Source organism: Carassius auratus, chromosome 36 (assembly GCF_003368295.1).
Source record: "Carassius auratus strain Wakin chromosome 36, ASM336829v1, whole genome shotgun sequence".
Classification (NCBI taxonomy): Eukaryota; Metazoa; Chordata; class Actinopteri; order Cypriniformes; family Cyprinidae; genus Carassius; species Carassius auratus.
The window spans coordinates 11209151-11231742 of NC_039278.1; the positions used below are offsets into that span (position 1 = coordinate 11209151).

The following is a 22592-nucleotide window of genomic DNA, read 5'->3' on the forward strand; positions in this document are numbered from 1 at the left end:
CACTCCTTAATGGTTATGTTCCTTGAAATGCATTTGTGTGTTTATGAACAAAACAATGTTTTACCTGACAGTCTTTGTAATTCCTTACTTAGTAAGACAGAGGGACATGAACAAGTAGTGAATGATAGTTATTATAGTCATCAGTCAGCAGTGAATCTAGTCTGCTGGCATGCAGATGCAGATCTGTTGCATTTGCAGTGGCACCGAAGAGCACTGTGGAGTATAAGAGCTCTCCAAACAGTGATGATGCTCTCTGGATGGTAATGAACATCAACAGCTGTGGGTCGGAAGTGCAGAACCTAGTCTCAATCATTATTTACTGCAACCCTGGTAGAGTTTATGATATTCCAGTTATGCTGTATGTTTTATAGGCTTCCTCAAGTATCAGTTCCTTTTTAAATTCTGTCCTAATTACTTGCCACGTGCTTTTTTTGAAATGTGAACAAGCTACATTTCCACTGATGAGGTCATGGCACTTTTCATGAACAGGGTACGAAATAGGGCCTGGAACTCTTAAACATGAAGGCTTTTTCAGTTAAATCATTTCAGTAAATCAATAAATCATTAAACGCAGGGTTATTTTAGTACAATTTATTTATTATAGTTTTAGTATTTTTGTGACGTGCGTTTGTCATTTTTGTTTAATGCTTATTTCTATTAAGCTTAATTCATTGTTTTTCAGGTGTAGTTTCAGTCATTTTAATTTTCCATAAATTTGCTTAATCATTTTTTCTTACAGTAAGATTGGTAACAGGGTTGAATGGTTGAGCTTGATGAATACAGACAGTAATGTTAAATACTAGCTCATTTTCATACTGTGCTAATTTAAAGTAATGATTTACGTTACGTAATCACTGTCATGAAAACAACATGCGATTTGGGCCTTTTACGCTATTTTTTTTTTCCTTCCTTTTTTTAAGTAGTGGAGAACCAACATGGACTATTTATAGGGACCTCCTTCAGTGTTTACATCTTAGCATGAAAAAACCTTTAATGGTAGTTAACCTCGGTTTTAACCCTCAATGGCAATATGATTACTGTCTTATAGACTTAGTGTTGCCATATCCGTACCACCACAGAGACCCATGTTCCCTGGCAGTGCTGAAATGAGCGGTGGTGCACGGAAAAATTCAGGGATGATTCAGTGGATTATAAGTCATGTTATTATCCTGCTCTATAGTAGAGTGCTGCTTTCTGATACACAGCACAGTGTTGCATGGGGCTTCCACGAGCACATGCCTTTAATTAGTATCACGGTTTAAATAATCCCAATGATGTCAGGCTTTTATTTCACTGGGCGAAGAAATTCAATTAGAAAAGCCCTTTGTAATTTGCTACATATTTTTGTATTCCTCGTTTTTGTGGGGGAGAAAGGAATAGTTTGGGGTTTTCAGGGTGGGGTGTTCTGGGCTCAAATGTGGTAGGAGGAGGACCCATGATACTGGCCTAATTTGAATGGTGACTGGATTCCCCCCCGTACGCATCCACACATGTTCTCCTGGGAAATGACTGTAACCGATTTCAATACCCCATAAAAAGTAAGCAAATCCTTTAATTAAAGAGTCAAGGATGTTGAAAATAAACCTGGCACCATTTTAGTGACATCTGTGCTTTAAATGAAGAAAGGAAGGAATGAATGGAAAAGCTGATGATTATCTCCGCCTTTTGGATCTGAGAGGAACCCCACAGGGCCGAAAATGGTGAAAAAACGTGACGAACTGAGTTTCCTCTTCATAATCTTTGCCGTTCTTTTTCATAAGCTCAACAGTGGCTAGTTCAATATTTCACCCAAAAATTACAGTTCTGGCATTATGTACTCATCCTTGTGTCAATCCAAACCTGTTTGACTGTCTTCTGAGGAACATTTTTGGGTGAACTTTTCCTTTATGAACTGGACACTCATTTGCATTTTACAAGAGCAAGAAAAAGCTTTGAGACCCACCCACATTTATGTTTGCCAAATTCCTCCTGTAAGTGTTTCCTATTAATGAGGACATTGCAAAGAGCTTATTAAATTTATTATGCCCAACCATCATGGAGGCTGACACTCTCATGAAAGCCAGTGTAAATTGAGGCAAATGGAGCCCATTAACTATCTCTCTCTACCACAGACAGCGAGGGATGGCTTGGTATCATTTCTCCGGTCTTGGCAGTGTGTTTGATTGCAATCACAAGAATGGGGTCACTCTGTGTCATTCTTCTCAAAGGAGCAGAAGTTTGGAATGAGATCCTCCCCTTCAATCCCATTCCCAAATTTAGCATCTGCTGAATACTAAGTATCAAGCTTGTCCCGTTGCCTCTCTGCCTGTACAAACACATTGAGCTAAAAGGTTCTGCATGTCTGACTGTGAGTATAAAGCATTTGTGTAAATGATTTTGGGACTGTAGCAGTTTTTTAGTCGGATGTGTTGTGAATAAGTGTGTGCTGTTGAGGCTGATAGTCCTCAGGTCAGGTTTTTTTCTCTTTCAGCCCGGTTCTTGTCTGTAATATGTTTATTTTCAACCTTAATGAGCATGACCTCCTGTAAGGATCCTTATAAAAAAAAAATAATAAAAAAATTAAAAAAAACACAAAGAAAATCAGTTTGACTCATGCTGAAATGTGTTTGTTGTTAATTATTCTTAAAGGAACACTCCACCTTTTTTTTTTAAATAGGCTCATAGTAATAGCACTTTTAGCTTAGCTTAGCATAGATCACTGAATCTGATTAGACCGTTAGCATCTTACCTACAGCAACTACAACAACAGCTATTGCGGCTACTTCACAAACTAGCTGGGGACTATCTGAGACGTGATAAACAACTTGATGCATGATGCATTTACTCAGTCTAACCTACGATTTAACCCACATTTAACCTTTTTCTTATTGCACAGGTGATGAAGACCTATCACATGTACAACATGGACAGCATCAACGCCGAAAGCAAGCTGAAGGAGGCAGAAAAGCAGGAGGAGAAACAGATGAGCCGCAGCGTCCGACACGAGGACAGGCAGACCCCTCGCTCGCCCGACTCCCTGACAAACATCAAGATAGAGGAGAAACACGTACGCCGCAGCTCTGTCAAGAAGATCGAGAAAATGAAGGAGAAGGTGAGCAGCGAGGTCACAGGGGATCAAATGAGAAGGGAAGAGTTAATGCAAGGAGAAATTTGAGTTTTTGTTCAACAGTTTAAACCGAGAATGTGGAGAAAGGTGAATGTGGGCAGAAGAATGAACAGATGGAGAGAGATTTCAGGGAAATGGGAAAGGTGATAGAGTGGGAGTTGACGGACAAAGGCTGAAAGAGGGAGAGCACAGGGAGCAATGAGCTGGTGAGAGAGATGGAGAATGCTGTCACTGCCAGATGGTTTTGAGGGTCCTAAACCTGATCCTCAACAGCTTTAATGACCTGTTGACAGTGGTTTAATCAGTTTATAACATGTGTCAGATGCTTAATCCATGCCTAAATAATACTGTGCTTATCAGCGCTCTGAAATACTTGATTCTGATTGGTCGATCACTGCGTGCTGCAGCAGTCAAATAAAATGAAAATTAAATAAAACGGGTTCTAGCAATGGTTCTTCCATATTTATTAAATAAAATATAAGATAAGATAAAGTAGCTAGCTACCTATGGTATTTTCATGTCCAAAATATAAATAAATACAAATAAAATAGATCACCAACAGTGGACTTTTTATAATAATAATAATAAAAAAAAACGTAAGAAAATAAAATGGGGACAGTGGTCTTTTCATTACCTTTTACAAATGTATTTTGTAAGTAGGAATATAACATACAGCATAATGTATAATCAGCTGGTCATTTTCACCAAATAAACTGTTAGGGTAAAATAAGGCTGGAACTTCTCATATTTCTGAGATTCCAGGCTGCAAAATTCCATAAATTTCCAATTCGTTGTGGTAAACCTTAGCACTAAACGGCAGTTTAATTCATCAAATGAATGGCTCCCCTGTGACTGTATACACTGTGTTGTAGAATGTCATTGGATGATGTAATGAGATGACGGGGTCAGGGGTCAGGCATTAGCATGTCTGGGCTAGATATTGTTGTCAATCCATGCCTTTGTTCTTCTGGAGTCCCCTGGTTACCATCTCTGTCCAGTACCACCAGTTTACGGAATGATTGATGGGATCATCGCTGGGTTGTTCCAGGGCCACCTCTGTTTCTACAAGACCAACAGCAACTCCTCTATGTGCGTCCCACTAGAGAGAGAGCCTGTGGTCACCCCAGCAGCATTTACAGATGGAAATGTAGTGCAGTTTGTGGTGCCAGTCTTTTCAGGGAGGGCTAGTAGAAGCTAAACAAGGTGCCATCCATCATGAGCTCATGTTTAATGTTAGCTTTTAAAGGTTTTGTTCACTCAAACATGGGAGCTCTGTTATTATTTACTTACCCTCATGCTGTTCCAAATTGTTTATGCTTTTATTTTTACACAAAAAAAAAAATAATATATATATATATATAACTTTCCCCTATATTTCTATGACATGTTTGACTTATGGTTTTTGGTTGCAAGACTGTAGAAAACACTGACGTCTAAAGTTATTGGCACCCAACTTTAACCATATTTCAGAGATTTTGGTCCTTATTCTGCTCCATTGTCTCATCCTCCTGGTTTTAATCTTTTTATTCTCAGCGGCAAGCAAAATACACTGAGAACAAGCTGAAAGCCATCAAGGCCAGGAATGAGTATCTTCTGGCTCTGGAGGCCACCAACAGCTGTGTCTTCAAATACTACATCCATGATCTGTCTGACCTCATAGATGTAAGTCACATTTATCTCATTCAAGTGTATTGTCAGAAACAAATGCTTAAAAAAATCTCTTGGTGTTTGCTATAATGCAGTTAAACTCAACTTGTTTGAACCAGTGTTATTTTAGTATTTATGTAATAATCAAGTTTTTATTAATATTTTAAATAAGCTTTTATCATTTCGCTAATTTTAAATGCATTTGTAATTTTGATAGCTTTAAATATGTGTGCATTTTTTTGTATTTTTAGTATCTTTAATATCTTTTTTTATTCAATATTTATATTTTATTTAATTTCAACTTTCAGTTACTTCAGTTACCGAGTTTTTTAGTTTTAATTTAAAAATGTTAGTTTTGATTGAACAACACTGGTTTGAACTAGTTTGATCTAAGGGTTTGTAAAACTTAGAAGTGCCAGGTTTTGGTGTCTCAGTTCTAAATCAATACCTTACGAAGTAAACTAGCTCAGGGAAGCTGATGAAATGAAACCAGGGCTGTCAGTGCATAAATATTTAATGATTAATCTTAACTTTTTGAGTTTTTTTTTTTTTTTTACAGTTCTCACAAAACTGTTTTGTTTCTCAAACTGCTTCATTATTTAAATTAAGTTTTTTTGAGCTGTCATATGATGGTCTTCTCATTCATTTTTACATAGAAATATAATGAACATTATAAAAAAATTATAAATAATAACCCAGTTAAACATGAATGTGGTAAAAGCATCAAGAATTTCGTACCCTAGTACTTTTTTTATTTCAAATATATAATGCAGCCCTAAAAGAGTGTTTAAGTGTAATGCCCTAAATATGTACAGTGTCCCATGAAGCAATAATACCCTCTGACAGTGTGCTGCTTCATCAGACTACTTTATTCAAGTGTGACCCTGAAGGTAAATCTGTATCAGCCCCCTTTGTGAGCTCTGCAAGAGGGCCTACTTGTTTCATCAGATCTCCTAACCACGCACCAACAGAGTGCTGAAATCTCCTACTCGTATTATGATGGATTTAGTCTGAACAGTCTTCATTTAAAGCAATAAGAGCGTGGAAGTGAAGTTGTAACCTTGCGCAGGTTAATAACCAAAAATGGGTTCTGGTGCTTTAGTACTAATAAAAATGTACTCGTATGTACTTTTAAGTTTATTTAAATGAAAGTCTCTTCCAATTGCATAAATGTTGCATATTACTCTAGATTTTACTTCCTCAAAATTTCCATTCACAGCTCAAAATACCAACCGAATAGCTTTTTCCCCCCTCTCTCAGTGCTGTGACCTGGGCTACCATGCCAGCCTGAACCGTGCACTGCGTACCTACCTCTCGGCCGAGTTTAACGTGGAGACTTCCAAGCACTGTGGTCTGGAGACCATCGAGAACGCTGCTGAGAACCTAGAGGCCAACGCAGACAAACAAAGGCTCATGGAGACCTACAACAACGTCTTCTGCCCTCCGATGCGATTCGATTTCCAGTCTCACATGGGTGATATGGTCAGTTGGTGTGATTATTATTGCTTATGACATGACACTGGTGAAATGAAGGAATGGAATATGCAATGATGGTAATTATTTTCCTGCCCCAAGCAATATACCAACAACAGAGTCACAATGTGGGTAAACAATGGCACACAGAGATTCTTTGGCAACTGAGTGTGGCTTTACTGATGCCAAGTGCTTTTGTACCAATATATCAAACATCTTTATGATATCTGCTAAATACCAGTCAGTACGGTTACACAACGATCAGCACTGTCTCTGCTGTTACACATGACTCTTGCAAGACTGTGTCTCATTGCATGTCCAAACAAACCCAGACACCTCAAGAGGAATGAAGCATTTCTCAATCAGATTGTTGCACAGTGACAGGCATGCCTGCTGAGAGACTGAGGCTTCAGCCCTGTGTTATTATATGTTGTCAGTAGACTGTCTAGTTATTGTGTTATATATTATTCATTATTAATATGGCAAGTCGACTGCTAATCTTATAGGTACTGTAATTTATATATTGAATCGCACCCAGAAATAATTTGGCTTTGTTTTTTTTTTTGTTTTTTGTTTTGTTGTTTTGTTTGTTTTCATTTAATTGTATTTTTTAATTTGTTATTTATTATTATTAAAGGTAAGATGTTGTGTGTTTTTATTTGTTTAATTTGTTTATTCCTAATTATTTTTATTTACCTATTAATATTACTAAAATTATTAGTAATAGTAGTAGTAGTAATGATTTTTTTTTTTTTTTTTTTTTTTTTTTAAACAATGTCATTGTCTATTTTATAGTCCCGCCTCAATCTCACGCCATTGGCTGAGCTGATGTTGCGGTGTTGTATTCTCAAACAAAGCAATGTTTTTATAGCATCACAGAGACACTAGGACAGGAGAAAGTATTTTATCATTGAAAAAAAAAAAAAACATTTTTAATTTGATTGCATTTTTTTTCTGTGAACTCAATTAATGGAGTTTACTGCTTTGCTGAACTTTATGCTGCTGTTTTTGTCATTAGCCAACCTTGCATCAGGGGTCCTGGATGTTTGTATGTGTGTGATGAACAGAGCAGCTGGTTTTCCCCCGTGCACATGTGCCCTGTCGTGTGTTCAGCCCTCAGGGAGAGGGTGGACCACAGTGAGCCAGATGTTCCCCAGCTGTTATGGGCAAAAAAAGAGAGAGAGCAAGCAAGAGAGGCAGATTGGGTCACTCTGTTCTTCAGAGCGTATGGGGATGTCAGCTTTGTTTTCACTGCTGGAGATGGTCTTAGTTTAGTCCTTCATTCTGTTGTTGAAGTTCTTAACTCTTTCTTTTGTTTTTCTCTCTCAGGTGAGCCATATGTGTGCCCAGCTGCCCGTGCAGGGAGAGCTGATCCAGAGATGCCAGCAGCTACAGTCTCGCCTGTCAACACTGAAAATAGAGAATGAAGAGGTGACGTACACCTCTTCACATACAAATACAATGTGCACAACAAATCTATGTTTATATTACAACTCATCTGTTAAACTTTACATTTCTTTTTGCATCAGTGTCTTTTTTTTCTGTTGATGTGCACGGTTTCTTATCAAAGCATTGGCTTGAATCAAAGCTTTTTTGATCTTTAAATGTCATCCTAAAGCGAACCCATGACCTTGGCGCTACAAGAGTGTTTGCCCCTTAAGTGCTTCTTTGTAAAGTATTCTGATATAAGCTAATTTGATCAAATGTTAAGCTACCAATCAGAGTGTAGCTCTGTTTAACATTACAATTAAACATGATTACAGCAGGAGGAGAACTTGCTCAATTCCACTCAAGTGCTCAAGTAATAGTACTCAAGAACTGTAATGGACATGCTCTTTCACCAGGTGAAGAAGACGATGGAGGCCACTCTGCAGACCATCCAGGACATGGTGACCATTGAGGACTTTGATGTGACTGACTGCTTCCACCACAGTAACTCAATGGAGTCGGTCAAGTCCACTGTCTCTGAATCTTTCATGAGCAAACCCAGCCTGGCCAAGAGACGAGCCAACCAGCAGGAGACGGAGCAGTTCTACTTCGCGGTAAATGAGATGGAGAGGGAGAGAAGTCCATTTAATACAGGGTCAAAGGATTGAAGAAAGGGTGTGGAGGATTGGACGGTGGGAAATCTGTAGCTAGGGGCATGGAAGGACATGAAGAGAAACGGGAAAGGAAGGGTGATGAAGGGAGAGATGAGTGATGGAGTGTTTCTATCTTTTTAGTCTTTTTAGAAGCCTTTGATTGAAAAGATTGCAATTAGAGGAGACTGCTGCAGTTGACTGCTGTTCATTGATCTGTGCTTGTTTGTAGACAATTGAAACTGTTACGTAGTAATTCGACAAATAACATTACAGAGGAATTTGTTATTCGGATAGATTTGACAAAATACCCAGAACACAGTAGCAGCAGTTGAGCAATGCCCAGGGAGCCACTAACAGCACTTTGTGGCAACTTCATATGAGAAACTGGGGTCACATGTGTGTTCCTTTCAACTCAGTAGCTTAGATTAGATTTGAAATAAATATATAAAAACAGATAAATAAATTCTTTTTTTTCTCTCTAAGTATAGTTTTTGTATGACTGATTCAAATATCTAGTTCAAAATCCCCAAAATAATAATATTTAATATTGTTTATTTGCAAAATATCTTTATTTTTATAAGTCAATCGAACTATATATATATATATATATATATATATATATATATATATATATATATATATATATATATATATATATATATATATATATATATATACACACACACAAACAGATTGTATTCAAAATATATTCAATATTTTTTTATGTATATTGCATATATTTTTTTTAATTAGTAGTTAATGATAATTTCATAATCTTTTACTGCTTTGTTGTTAATTAAAAAAAAATTATAATTATTTGCATTTACTAGCCCCATATAGCGTGAAAGCTATTGTCAATGTGTGTTCAGTGAACTGTATATTTTTCCTGACCAATACTTATCAAAATGTTATTAAAATGATATGTCTACAGAAATTGGTTTTCTGAAATAAGCCTGCTTTAAAAAAAATAAACAAATTGAGTATAATAGAACAGTAAAAATATGAATTTTCATTCACTCTGGCCTAACATTACACATTTGATCAATGGAAGCACAAGATGAGCAAGCAGAGATTGTTCAGTTGATCTTGTGCAGGCTGCTTTATCACATCCTCTTCATTAGATCTTATCCTGATGTATTCCTCCTCTACATCTCCCTCTCTCCTCTTTCTCTTTAATTCCCTGTGTACATTCAGCTTTTCTCTTTCTGCCAAAAGCACTAGTGCATGGCTCCATGTGTTGGCTACGCTTCCTGTGTCTGCATGACTGTAATGCTGTAATGCCTGTGATATATGATGGATGGAATTGTAAGCATCTGTCTACCCAGCTCCCTCATTCCCTCCACAGTTCAGGTTTCTCTCCATCCGTCTCCTGACTCCTCTATCTGTCTCTCCGCTGTCAGGTTTCCATCAGGTCAGGGTTCTCGCCCCCAAAGAGCAATAAGCTATTAGAGCAGATAGATCCGATGCCTCCCTGTGCTTCAGTAGATATGAAATTAATGTTTACGCCAACAAGATGTATAGGCTCAACACTACACAGCAAATTGAAAGGGTTGGAGGAAGGATCCTGTGCCAGAAAGCTGAGAAAAGGAAGGAAGATTGATTATACTGCGCATTTAATAGCTATTGAAAAGAAAATTCACACTCATGTTTGTTCACAAGTGTTGAGATGGTCTTACAGTTCAATATGTTTCAAATGTTTTATATTCTCGGTTTCAGAAACTGAAGGAATTTCTGGAGGGCAGGAACCTCATCACCAAACTACAGGCTAAACATGACCTGATCCAAAAGACTTTGGGAGAAAGTGAGTAATCGTGCTCGATTGACGTTTGCATGTGTGTTGATCAGCTTTAGTTTCTGTGGACATTTGAATTTGAAGAACTAATGTCATTAAATATTGTGGGTGTAATATAGCTTTTCTTCAGAAACACGTTAATATGGAGTAAATTATATTTTAGACACAATAGTAACAGTTACTTTTTGCTTCACAAGAGAGAGTACTTCAAAACAAAACAAGTCAAAGCAAAATCCACCATTGTGCCTCTAAGAGCAACACAAAGTTCTCTAAAGGAAACAGTGTTTTGAATGAATTGGTTATGAAAATGATTCAGTTTGAAAGATTAAATTATCCGTTAGTAATCAGACTCAGTCGGATTGAAAGCCTTCATGTAGACATCTCAAGAAAACAGTTGAGAGAAAAAGATGCTTGTCTGTATATAAGATATGTGCTGGTCTTAAAGTGACAGCAGACTAACAGAGCTAAACATGCTGCCGCTTGTCATTAAAGGGATATTCATCCAAAAATTTTAATTCTGTCATATCATTTATTCACTCTCAAGTTGTTTTAAACCTGAATGGGTTTCTTGTCCACAATCAAAATTGTGATGTCACACACCCCTGGGTTCATAGAAACAAAACTTTGAGAATCTGAAATTGGATTGGATTCACTCGGATTGCTGAAAATTAGTGCATGTAAATGTACCTAGTCTCTTGTTTTATCCTGGAATGAATCTGTGTTTTTGAACAAATCATTTGAGGGAATTATTTAATTGACTCCCTCCTAAAGACAAAAAAAATGAATCAAATATTTGAGTGAATTGAGTGAATGATACTCAACCAATCAAATTTGAGTACAGAAACATAATGTTGTTTTAATTAGCGTATGGTTTGTCATTAGTCTGTAATGTCCTCATTTAGATAGACAGCTAAGTAAATGTGTGTAAAATGATACATCAAATAAATAAAAAATTATTTCTTTATTTATCTAAAATATTATGTTTTTTTTGTTTTTTTTTATGTGTAGGGTTAGTGTTAATATCCATAGCCCCTTTCACACTGCACGTCGGACCCGCAATATTTCCGGAACATTGCCGGGTCGCCTTCTGTGTGAAAGCAACCACGTCCCGGGACTGATTACCGAATTGAATCCGGGTCGGGGACCTAGTAACATTGCGGAGTTCGACCCAGGATGAGCGCTGTGTGAACAAAAGCCAGATCTAATTCCGTGTCGAAGTAACGCGCGACTCTTTTACCGGCTGTTTTGAAGGAAGATCAACGTTCGCGACGAAAATACATGTGCAAACTGTAATGAAGCAGAGATCAGTTAGTTCCTCACTTTCCGCGCTGACGCAGAGATCGTCTGCTTGCTTCAGTGAAAGTATAACGTGCCTAGCGTGGTCGACTCGTACATTACACGTTACGCGCTGATGTCACGTGTCGTTACGGGATCTTCAAGGGTTGTGTGTGAAAACACGCACATATTCCGGGTAATCACTGGCAGTGTGAAAGTGCAAAATCTAGCGACCAGGGAACAATTGCAGGAACACTTTACCCCTGTATTTGCCGGAATGGCAGTGTGAAAGGGGCTCATGTGTGGGGTGTTGCAGTGTCAGGCAGAGAGGAGGGTACTGAATTGACTGTGTGTGTGTGTGTGTGTTTGCTTGAGGATGGTACTGATGTCATCAGTCTCATAAGAGCATGAAGCTTTAACCGTGCACTGCCGCTCTGTACTGCTGTCCTCTGGACCTTAGGGTGATCGTATTCACTCACTCATAGGCAGCCCTTGATGGTGGGGGTTAAAGGTCATGTGCCACGCTACAAGACAGAGAAAATGAGTCTGTGCACGAAAGAGAAGAGCACAGCAGGGATTTCCTGGAGTGTTTTCACTCTGATGTACCTCCCACGTTCATTTCTCCAGACTGAACAGAACTGTCAGCCAGCTGGTCCGAACTGCCACTGAACAGGAAGTGAAACTGAGAGAATCACATGATATGAAGAGATAATTATGTGTGTTGGAGAGAGCAGTGGTGTTGATTACTCTATCGTTGAATAAGCATGCTAGCTGAGACTAGTTCGGTCAGAAAGATGATCTAATAGTTTTGATTTAAAGGAATCATTTTGTAGATGTTAACTTTCTCCTCCATTACTCCACTCTTCAGTGTCACATGATCTTTCAGAAATCATTCTAATATGCTGTTCTGGTGCTCAACATTATTATGTACAGTATGAAAAATGATATTTAAGAGTGTGGTTAAAGTGTTGATTTAATTGAAATAAGCATAAGATAACTGCAGATGTAATCTAAATGTAAAATTTACATACATGTAAATATCCAATATTATTGTTATTATTATTATTATAAACGACTGCATGTACAAACACCACTCACATTTTTTTCAGAGCACCTGGATCTTTTTCCCCACTGTGACATCATGGTTTATTGGATTTGTTGATCAAATTTGAAATGCCTTAGTTATTCACAAGCTGTCTTATTAATTTTATCCAATGACAAAAACAGATTTTAACGTCAAAATGCCTCAGTAAATCCAGGGTTTTGTGTGAAACGGTGCTGGTACAGTGTGTGCTAGCCCAGCTGCTGTTACTGAGGAAACTGACAGAATGTTCCAGCACAGATTGAGGAAACAGAGTGGATTGGGTGATTAGCTGATTGAAGTCGGTTGCACGTGTGGCATATGCTGTGTGTGATAGGGGAAAATAGCACGTTGTGATGTTGCTGAATGTATTTGGAGGGTAATGTGTGGATGTGGGGTCACGTCCCACAGGAAGGTCCTTTGTGACAAGATAGACAAGAAGTGGGACAAGTGTTTCTATTCCCAAAAGGAAACAGTGTCCAGCTGTGGCTTCTTCCTCAAACATCCAGCCTCCCTCTAACCATTTCCTCTGCCTTTTTCCTTTTTTTTTCTCCTCGTATCTCTTCATTCAGGTCAGAAGACCGACTACTGCCTTGCCAGGTGAGTGCTGTGGGACAGCCAACAAATCCAAACCAGACACAAACCATTTACGCACAAGAATTAATTTAGTACACATGTAGATGTTTGAGGGCCATTTATAGATGAATATCTCTTCTAGACATATTCATATTTTATTCACATACCTGTTTATTCATTTATTGAGGCCAGGGGTGGGTGATTTAATCTACAGTTATAATGGAGTAAGGAAAATGGAATGGACGTTTAAACAAGAGTTCACAAAGAAACAAAACAAGCGTTTTCACAACAACTGCTGTGTGTGTGTGTGTGTGTGTGTGTGTGTTTTAAGGCCAGTGTATTAAAATAGGACCCTTCTCAGTAGGGTGATTTCTAATGGTCTAATGACCACAGGCTGTTAGTAAATTGAATGTGGAGGAAAATGAAAGCAGTTTGAGTGAAAATGATCTATTGTAATGACAGCTTTCTCTTGTTCTCTCCAACTTTCTCTTGATTGTGTCTATCAGCGGACGGAGGAACTCCACTGTTCAGAAACAGGTAATGATCACCACTCGTTGGTAGAATTGACTCTGAATTGATTCTGGATCATTTCACAAACAATCATAATCGTCTGTTGTTATTGAAGTCAATATACAGGACAAAATATGACAATGATGTAAAGTGCTGTGAAAACAGTGCATTGGCATATATTATAAAAAAAAATAATAATAATGTAATTAAATTAAATAACTTCTAAAATAATTAATCTAAAAAAAAATAAAAGTACCTAATACCTAAAAATATAAAATAAAATCATATTACAAAATAAATTGTGTGAATGCTATTTATTCAGATAATAAATAGTTTAAACGAACATGAACAATGAACAAATGGATAAATGCGCACATACATAATCCAAGATTGACAAGTGAACATTCCCAAGCTTACTTGCATGTGACATGTGTGATGTATATTTGTATTACTGCATGTGTACATTTTTTGCTGTAAATATGTACTCGTGTTCAGTGCATGTCTCTTTAGGATAAGTAAGATAACCGTAATATAACAGTGCCACCCTGCAATCATTATGCACCTGGCAGTGGGATAAATTGGTAAATAGGGCCAAGGAGATAAATTTAGTGTACACATCCTACCACCTAAACACTACCGGGGTTTACCTCCCTGCAGTATAGGTGAACAAAGAAAAAGACCCACTGCATCTCTTCATCTGACCACCCCAATGTCTCCCTCTAGTGAAGGATAATAATATCAGAACAATAGTCTGTGACTTAAAGACTAATAATGATTTGAGAAAATAAGATTTGAGAAAAATTCATAAAAAAAATAAATAAAAAAAACATAAATCCATGATGCTTTATACTGATGTAAGAGTATGTATAAGAGTTTGTGAGCATGCCCTTTGAGCAGTAAAGTTCAGGCCAGACGTGGCCCAAATTCTACTTCACTTGCTCGCCCAAATAAACAAAAGGAAGCTGTGGAGAGAAGCGGTCTCCTAGCAACCGCTGCCCCATTCCCCATGGCTCAGACTGTGCTGCTGTGTAATCCCTCCCAAATTCTGTCTGATGCCTGCCTCCCTTTGCAAATATTATTATTATTTAAGCACTCTGCCGAGAAACAGAGACCCTTGTTCAGAAAGGTTTCCTGTGCTGCAAAATGTCCAGAGAAACCCCCCTGAACCATTTGAACAGACCAGCATATTTTCTCTTTCATATTTTGTTTTCTTTCTTTTTTTTTTCTTCTTTTAGGAGTCCTGCCAAATCATTCCCCTGATGGTGGAGAGTTGTATTCGCTTCATCAGTCGACACGGTGAGCTCTCTCTCGCTCTCAAACAATTTCTATTTCTTGCCCAAGGCACTATTGCTGTGTCGCTCTCTAGGCTTCCCCTGATGAAATAAACAGTGTTCTGTTATGCTTCATTTATTTTTCTATCATACAGTTTATATCACTTCTATTCCTGTAGCAATTTTCTGTGATTTTTTTTGGGGGGCATCTGAGGATTCAACTCAATTTATTCCAAACTAAGAACTAAACAAAATAATGGTATTTATGAATTATCAGGGAATTAATTCTTTCCAAAAGTTATTGAAATTATTTAAAAAAAAAATAGTGAATATAAATGTTTTTCATTGTTCTCAAACATTTTATCAGCTAGAAATTACTTTATATTTGTAATGATTTTTCCATGGTGAAGTCATGGATACAAAGTTGTCAAATAGGGTAAAACTCTCTGTATTTTGTCTTATAAATAAATGAGTCGGATACTTTCGTAACTGCTCTGAATGATTGAATAGTTATTTATCATGTAAACAAAAATTTATATTTTTAAATGATTCATTGGGGGGGAAAGGATTTTAAGAGTCATAATAATAAAGGTTCTTTCCATGAAGAACATCCATGGAACTTGTCTTCTGTAGAACTTTAACATGTTCTTCATACTAAAAAAGTTATTTTAAGAACTGTTACTTTAAGAAAAGTTTTTTTTTTTTTTTTTTTTTAAGGTATCAAAAATAGTACCACTATTGAATCACAAAAAAATAAAGTTTATAAAGTTTTATATAGTTTATAAGTCAGACTACTTTTGATATGAAGTGCGTTTTGATTTTTTTGATTTACATTTATTAGTTTATGATAAAATTCACGTTTCATGTATAATAATTATTATAATAATAAATAATTAAATATTCTAAGAGAAACTCAGGCAAACTAACAATCCAACACCATGATTGACCCAGCCTGAGTTAAGATTATGTCAGTATCTACTCTGAAGTACTGGACAAACACATCAACACTTCCTGTCATGTCTGTGTCTGTACAGGTCTCCATCACGAGGGGATATTCAGGGTGTCTGGCTCTCAGGTGGAAGTCAATGATATTAAGAACGCTTTTGAAAGAGGTGAGTCTATCTGGACTGTCCTATGCTGAGCCTTCAATTATCTGTTTTGAATCAAGCTTGTATTCTTAAAGGGTTCTTACTTATTTCTCCGTCATTGTGTCTCAGGTGAGGACCCGCTGGCTGGGGACCAGAATGATCACGATATGGACTCCATCGCTGGAGTGTTAAAGCTCTACTTCAGAGGCCTGGAGAAAGCACTCTTTCCTAAGGAAGTCTTCCATGACCTAATGTCCTGTGTCTGTGAGTGTCAGCTTTGTTTCCTACACCCAGGTTACACGTGCGTTCTGCAGACCAGTCTTTCCAGATAAGACAATGGAGGAGCTTTTGTCCTAAACTAACTTATTTCTTGTCTATGTTGTGTTTTTCCAGCCATGGAGAACCTCCAGGACAGAGCTGTCCACATCCGCAAAGTCCTGCTGTCTCTACCCAGCAGCACCCTGGTTATCATGAGATACCTGTTCGCTTTCCTCAACCAGTAAGTTCTGCTGATCAAAGCTTGTCTGGAATGAGTTTTCCCACCAGTGTTATTTTTTGTTAGTTCTTACGTCCAGGGAACACAAAAGTAGATGTTTTGCAGAATGTCCCAAGTGCCCTTTTCCATATGAAAGTGAATCGGGTCAATACTGTCGAGCTTTATTAATTAAACCCATTTATTTAAACCTAGTCCATATGGCTTGTGCTCAATGTCCCACGTAATTCCATGGACTATTATGTTATTATTCAATTAAAATTCCAAAAATCTGATGTCACTGGCACCTGCGTTTGGTTAAAGAATGACTTGTTAAGATGCATTGCAAGTTTGATATCCGCGATGGCAAATGGCATTGGTTGACTGTGTGCCGTGATTGACAATGCCAGACAAAGTTTGATTTGTGGAATTGTGAATTGGATTAATTCTGCCAAAAAAAGCTTTATGGATTAACATTTGAAAGCAAAGAATATGTCCACAGAATATATGTCCATCAGCTTTTTTTTTTACCCCTGATGACTTTGTATCCCTGAAGATATGAGATTTTCAGTGAGTAAAGGAATAAAAACAAAGTTAGCGGTTTGGAGCAACATGAGGGTGAAAAAATGATGCCAGAATTATTTGGGTGAATGATACCTTTAAACCAGTGCCAGTTTATGGTGATGTCTTACAGCTTACCTTACCACAGCATACAAAAAGGTTATATACAATCTAAACTTACCATTTTACATGACCTTTTGTCTACCAATTTAAATATTGTATTACCAAAAAGAGAGGATTGGCCCATACCCAACCTCAGCGGAGGGCTACAGCACTCAAGCCTCTTGGAACGTGTTCCTCCGTATCTTTGCCTCTCGTACATCCACTCTTTTCCACCCTGTGGTCCTTTTGAAAGACACTCCAGACCACAACACGATCTTAGCTTTTACTCCAGCCCGCCGTTGTGCATGCAGGCATGTCTGGTTTTCCTAAAACATCTGGACCCTTTCCAGCCCTCGTATTACAGCCAGAAGGTGGAAGTGAATGTGTGTTGAAGTATGGTGTTGCCATCAAGCCACCATTAGTGTTCCTATGCTGGATTTCTGTAGCCCTCAGTAAATGCCTTCTCTGTTTGCTCCACGGCTGATACATCTTTCCTTTTCCTATAAAAGTATTGGAAATGCCAGAATGGGTCTCTAAAGAACTGCTGCTCTCTCTATTGTGCTATAGCCAGCGTTACAGCCAATCATGTGCGTCGTCCATAGGAATGCATGGTATACACTCAGAAATACACATCAAGTGAGCTCACTTTGAATGTTATAGGCATTTGCAGACAGACAAAAAGAAAGACAGATGGGTAATTGGAGACCCTTGTTCAGTTGTAACTGTGTAGGCTGGACAGTACTCATAAATTTGGTTTAGAGCCTTTCCATGTGGACGTTTATGTGCCCCTACTGCTTTTATCCCAACCCCCCATCACAGAATACACACACATACAGTTAAGGATACCTGTCCCTACTTTTTGGACACATCCAAGTTTTCAGTAATCAAACAAAGTGGGCGAGTTGTGAAGTAAGAAGGGAAACAATTGTAACAATTCAGAACAGTCTCACAGACACATATAAATGGGAGATAGCTGGCTTAGGCTCATGATAAATGAGCTGTCGTAAGGAAGTGTAGATAGAGACTCAGTCTGGAACTCAGTCTGTTTTTCTCATTGGCCCAGCATAGGCTGGTCTCTTCATGTGAAAAGTCATATGATCAAGGATTATTTTAACATGTTTCTGGATAATATGACTATGTTGTTGTGTTTTTTTTATTATTAGGGGTTCAAGCACGTAGTGCTGAAACCCTATTGTAATTGTAAGGATTTTTTTTTATTTTTATTAATATTCTTCTCCGGTAAAATTGATTGTGCAGACCAAACCGTAATGCCTAGAAAACTAAAATTTGGTCAGATCGCAGTAGTGTTGCTCACTACTCGGATCCGAAGACATGGACTAAAGGGGGCGGTACAGCGCAAAATATAAATTTTCAGACATTTTCAGACTCAAATCCTTGGGTCAACACGAACAAATGTGGAGTCAGACGGATTTCCTCTACGATGCATGGTTTTTCCGTAAAAATTGAGTTGTCCAAAACATACTTTTGCGAACTAGTCCTAAGTTTTTTTGTCCCAATCGGAACCAAACCACTGCAGAAATATTCTCTGATAATTCTTATCAATTTATGTCTTTTTTTTTTCTCTCTCTCTTTCTTTTAACTAGCCTGTCCCAGTACAGTGACGACAACATGATGGACCCTTACAACCTAGCTATCTGCTTCGGCCCCACACTCATGTCTGTGCCCGAGGGCCACGACCAAGTCTCCTGCCAGGCACATGTGAACGAGCTCATCAAAACCATCATTATCCATCATGAGTGCATCTTTCCAGGGCCCCGTGAGCTGGAGGGGCCCATCTATGAGCGTGGAGGAGCCGCTGAGGAATACTGGTGAGTCTAAAATGAGCGTTAGAGAATTTGGTTGCAAAAGAAAAAAGGATGCAAATGAAGCATATAATCTTGGCAAAACTCATTGGCAGTGAATACTGGCCCCACATTTTATTTGAGCAGCTGCTCAGCCAAACCAGAAATGAGTTGATCAGACGAGTTTGATTTAATGCAGAACCAGTCAGACATGATGGGTTGAGCATTATAAAGATAAAAGACATTATAAAGACCAGCGGAGCCCTACAGGGAGTCAGACGCTTTTTAAAGTGTACATCCTATGTATATTATGCTCATTTAAGCCGACAGTTGAAGAGAGATACATTTCTGACCCAGCGTGTATCAGCACATGACCTAGTCTCCCGAAAGATGTCACAGTGAAAGCAACCAGAATACTGGCAGGCAGCCAGACTCGTAAAACCCCATCATGAGGTCTGTTTTTAAATTAAAAAAACGAGGTTATCGTTTCCTGCTCGAGGCTAAGTGCTAATGAAATGCCCTCCCACAGCTTTTTAATACCGGTTTTGGATTTCATAGAGGAAATGACTTCAGATTGCTGTCACCGTGAAAAGAGAGCGACGTGTCGAGATCAGGTTTGTTTGCGAGATGCAGGCTTAAAGACGGGGCTCATTTCATGTGGTTTTCATGCACGGGATTGTTTAGATTGCATGGGTGGTGTAATTAAGACTTTGAGCTGCTGAGATGATGGTTTTAGCTCAGGGTTTAGTCAGAGTCTCGTTTCAGCTTCCTGAAGCTTTAGGTCACTCCTTAGATGGAGTGACAGGAGGATCACAGGATCTTCTTGACTAGCTAACTACTCAATAGGGCCAGTCTGTCATTTTAATGATTCACTGAATCACTGATGGACGTGTGCTTTTCCAAACCTGTCGGACAGTGTCTCCCTACACGCAGCAGGCAGAGATTAGCACATTATATAGTCATTAGCCCCAAGTTCCTTCTGTCTAAAGCTGCTCTCTAATGAAACTAAGCTTTTCATTAGCCCAGGCTTCGTGCTTGCCAACTGTATATGTAATAAACCAAGATGGCCTTTGTGAGATATATTCCAGCTGGGTAGAGTACTGCACTTTCACTCTACAGAGCTTGAATTTCCTCCGGCACATGTTACGAGACAGCGGCTTTTATTGGGACAGTGATGACAGTAAATTAGGCAGTGTTTTTGCTTGAGTGCTCAATAAGAGATCAGGTTGTTCAGTTGGATTGTGTGCTAAATGAATACTTGGGTTATTAGAGGGTTTCTGGGCCTGTGAATGACATAACAGAGCTGTTATCAGCACCAAGGCCTTCGTGACTCTTCTTGTGCATTAGTGCAGTGTTTTCTGGACACATTAGATTCTCTAGTGGAGTTGAGTGAGGGCAGGTTCAGTTTAGAGTCAAGAGGCCACAGGAAAGTCCGGCTTTGATCCTTGTGTCTGTGGTCTACTTCCTGTTTGGCTTCAAAGCATTAACCAGTTTATGTGCATATTTTAGAATTCTTCCTTCTGCTCTTCAGTCTTGTCTGTCTATATTTATTTACATTTTAAAAGTTTGGAGTCAGTAGTAAATTTCTTATATATATATACTTTTATTCAGCAAGAATGAATTAAAATGATCAAAACTAAATGCATTTATAACATTGCAAACGATTAATTTTAAATATATTGAAATAAAAAAAAAGTTATTTAAATTGTAATATTTCACAAAATTAGTTGATTAAATTTTTTTATATTTTTCTTTGTTTCTTTTTCTTTTTTTACATTTTACATGTAGATGTATGTGTGTATTACATGTAAATGTTGCTTTCTGTATTAATGTAATGGTTTAAGTTTTTGTTTTTGTCATTCCTAATGTCAGTAATAATTGAGGTTTCCACTGATTGATGTTTCTTGTGGTCAATTCTCCAGTGATAATCCACACATTGAGCCCCCCCTAGTGGCTGAACCTGCACCTGACACCGCGTCTGTAATCCGCAACAGTGATGATGGTGAGTCCAGATGCCATTCAAACAAGCGTACTAACCAGAACACCACTCTTTCATTTAGACACACTGTCGCTGTCAGCCTCAGTCAGCTCCTGTTTCCCGCCCTCATGTGTCCACGCACCCCTTCTGCAGCTCCAAACCTGATAAGATAAATGTGCTCCAACCTGCCTGGCTTCCCACGCAATAACCTTTCCTCTTTCCCTTGTGCTCTTTCTTCCCTCTCGCTATCTCCGCTTCCTGTCCTCTCTCTTTTTGTCTTCCTCTGTTTTTCTTGTCTTTAAATAGTAAAGTCAGGGTCATTGAACGTTTCAGAGTCTGATCCCATTGAGGCCGTCGCACGTTTTGACTACTCTGGACGCACCGCCCGTGAGCTTTCCTTCAAGAAGGGGGCGTCTTTGCTGCTGTACCACCGTGCATCTGAGGATTGGTGGGAGGGTCGGCACAGCGGCACTGATGGACTGGTGCCGCACCAGTACATAAACATGCCAGACATGTAAGCTGTGCGGTTTATTGACTTGAACTGCTGAGATCAGTAGTTACTCATCTGTTATTAAGACTTCTCATAGTGTATGTCAATTCTAGAGATTTTGTGATTTTGTGTGATAGGCCGGATGGATATACAGGCAGAGGAAGTCCCAAAGCTGACCTAGAGGCTTCCCATGATGCTGTGGAAGAGAAGGTGTCCACCAGAGCCAGTGCTGACTCACCCACCGGAGGTCACGTAGCTGATATCTACCTAGCTAACCTCAACAAGTAAGTCAACTGTTCATGTGGTCTTTATTAATAAAAAGAATATACATGTAGGTTTAAGTGTGTGTGTTTGTGCGTGTGTGTGTGAAAATAATGACTTTCTATGATTTTATCTACACTTTTTCCATCTCAGGATGAGAAAACGGCCCGAAGCGACCAGCATCCGTAGAACAATCCGGCCTGTGGACGGACAAGGTGAGGGCTCATCCGGAGCAACAGGGGGTTTAAAGACCTCCTCTATGCCGGCAGGTGGATATGCAAAGGAGGGCACAGACAAGCGGCCGGTCAGTGCTCATAGTGTCCTAAACTCCATCACTCGACACTCCTCTCTAAAGACTAAGGTAGAAGGTCCTCAGCTCCGCAAGTCCACACCTGCAGGACGATCAAAGAGTTTCAGCAACCACAGACCACTGGAGCCGGAGGTCATCGCTCAGGTGGAGCACAGCTCTCAGGTACAACAAACCCAGAATCTGAGCATGTCATTCAGTGTTATTTAAATTCAGAAACATTCAGACCTGTCAGTTTTCATACACAGTTACGATGAATAAGAATGACAAAATCCATTTTGCAATCCGGAAATAGTGCTGAGCTCTCCAGAGGAGTGTCTGCTTTTTAAAATGTCTTACTGAGCTGTATTTTCACGGCTGGATAGAGGGCCAGAATCGATCCCCACTGTGGTTATAATTGAGTTTGAGTTCCTGCGGTCCAGTCATTCTGAGTGTGGATATCTCACGATTTTATTATTATTATTATTTTTTTTTCTTGCTACAGAACAGTTGTGTATATGTGCATTGCAGTTGTTGAATGTTGTCTTTTTGAAAAGGAGTGAAATATTGGAAAATGCCACTAAACTCCATCACACTGTGGTTACCATTCAAATTTTTTTCATAGAAAATTAAAATACAATTAAAAAAACAGCCAGTTCTCCAGTAACTTTTTTTGAAATTGCACCATATACATGGTTTAAATTGCAAAAAAAAAAAAAATGTATATACAAACTTTATAT

General features: G+C 38.6%; 1 protein-coding gene across 3 annotated transcripts in view; it reads left to right on the forward strand.

The window, feature by feature from the left end:
- srgap2 (SLIT-ROBO Rho GTPase activating protein 2) overlaps positions 1 to 22592 on the forward strand; it is an 86176-nt gene that overhangs the window by 60758 nt on the left and 2826 nt on the right. For 2 of the 3 annotated variants that reach the window (XM_026221355.1, XM_026221356.1), the window contains 17 exons: positions 2876 to 3091; positions 4640 to 4768; positions 6014 to 6235; positions 7556 to 7657; positions 8071 to 8268; positions 10024 to 10108; positions 13028 to 13055; positions 13538 to 13568; positions 14777 to 14837; positions 15847 to 15924; positions 16030 to 16164; positions 16294 to 16399; positions 18640 to 18864; positions 20760 to 20839; positions 21122 to 21329; positions 21443 to 21589; positions 21720 to 22038. In XM_026221355.1, the coding sequence (XP_026077140.1) occupies positions 2876 to 3091; positions 4640 to 4768; positions 6014 to 6235; positions 7556 to 7657; positions 8071 to 8268; positions 10024 to 10108; positions 13028 to 13055; positions 13538 to 13568; positions 14777 to 14837; positions 15847 to 15924; positions 16030 to 16164; positions 16294 to 16399; positions 18640 to 18864; positions 20760 to 20839; positions 21122 to 21329; positions 21443 to 21589; positions 21720 to 22038 (2370 nt within the window). The remainder of the gene's footprint in view (positions 1 to 2875; positions 3092 to 4639; positions 4769 to 6013; positions 6236 to 7555; positions 7658 to 8070; positions 8269 to 10023; positions 10109 to 13027; positions 13056 to 13537; positions 13569 to 14776; positions 14838 to 15846; positions 15925 to 16029; positions 16165 to 16293; positions 16400 to 18639; positions 18865 to 20759; positions 20840 to 21121; positions 21330 to 21442; positions 21590 to 21719; positions 22039 to 22592) is intronic. The other variant, XM_026221357.1, reaches the window with a different exon arrangement.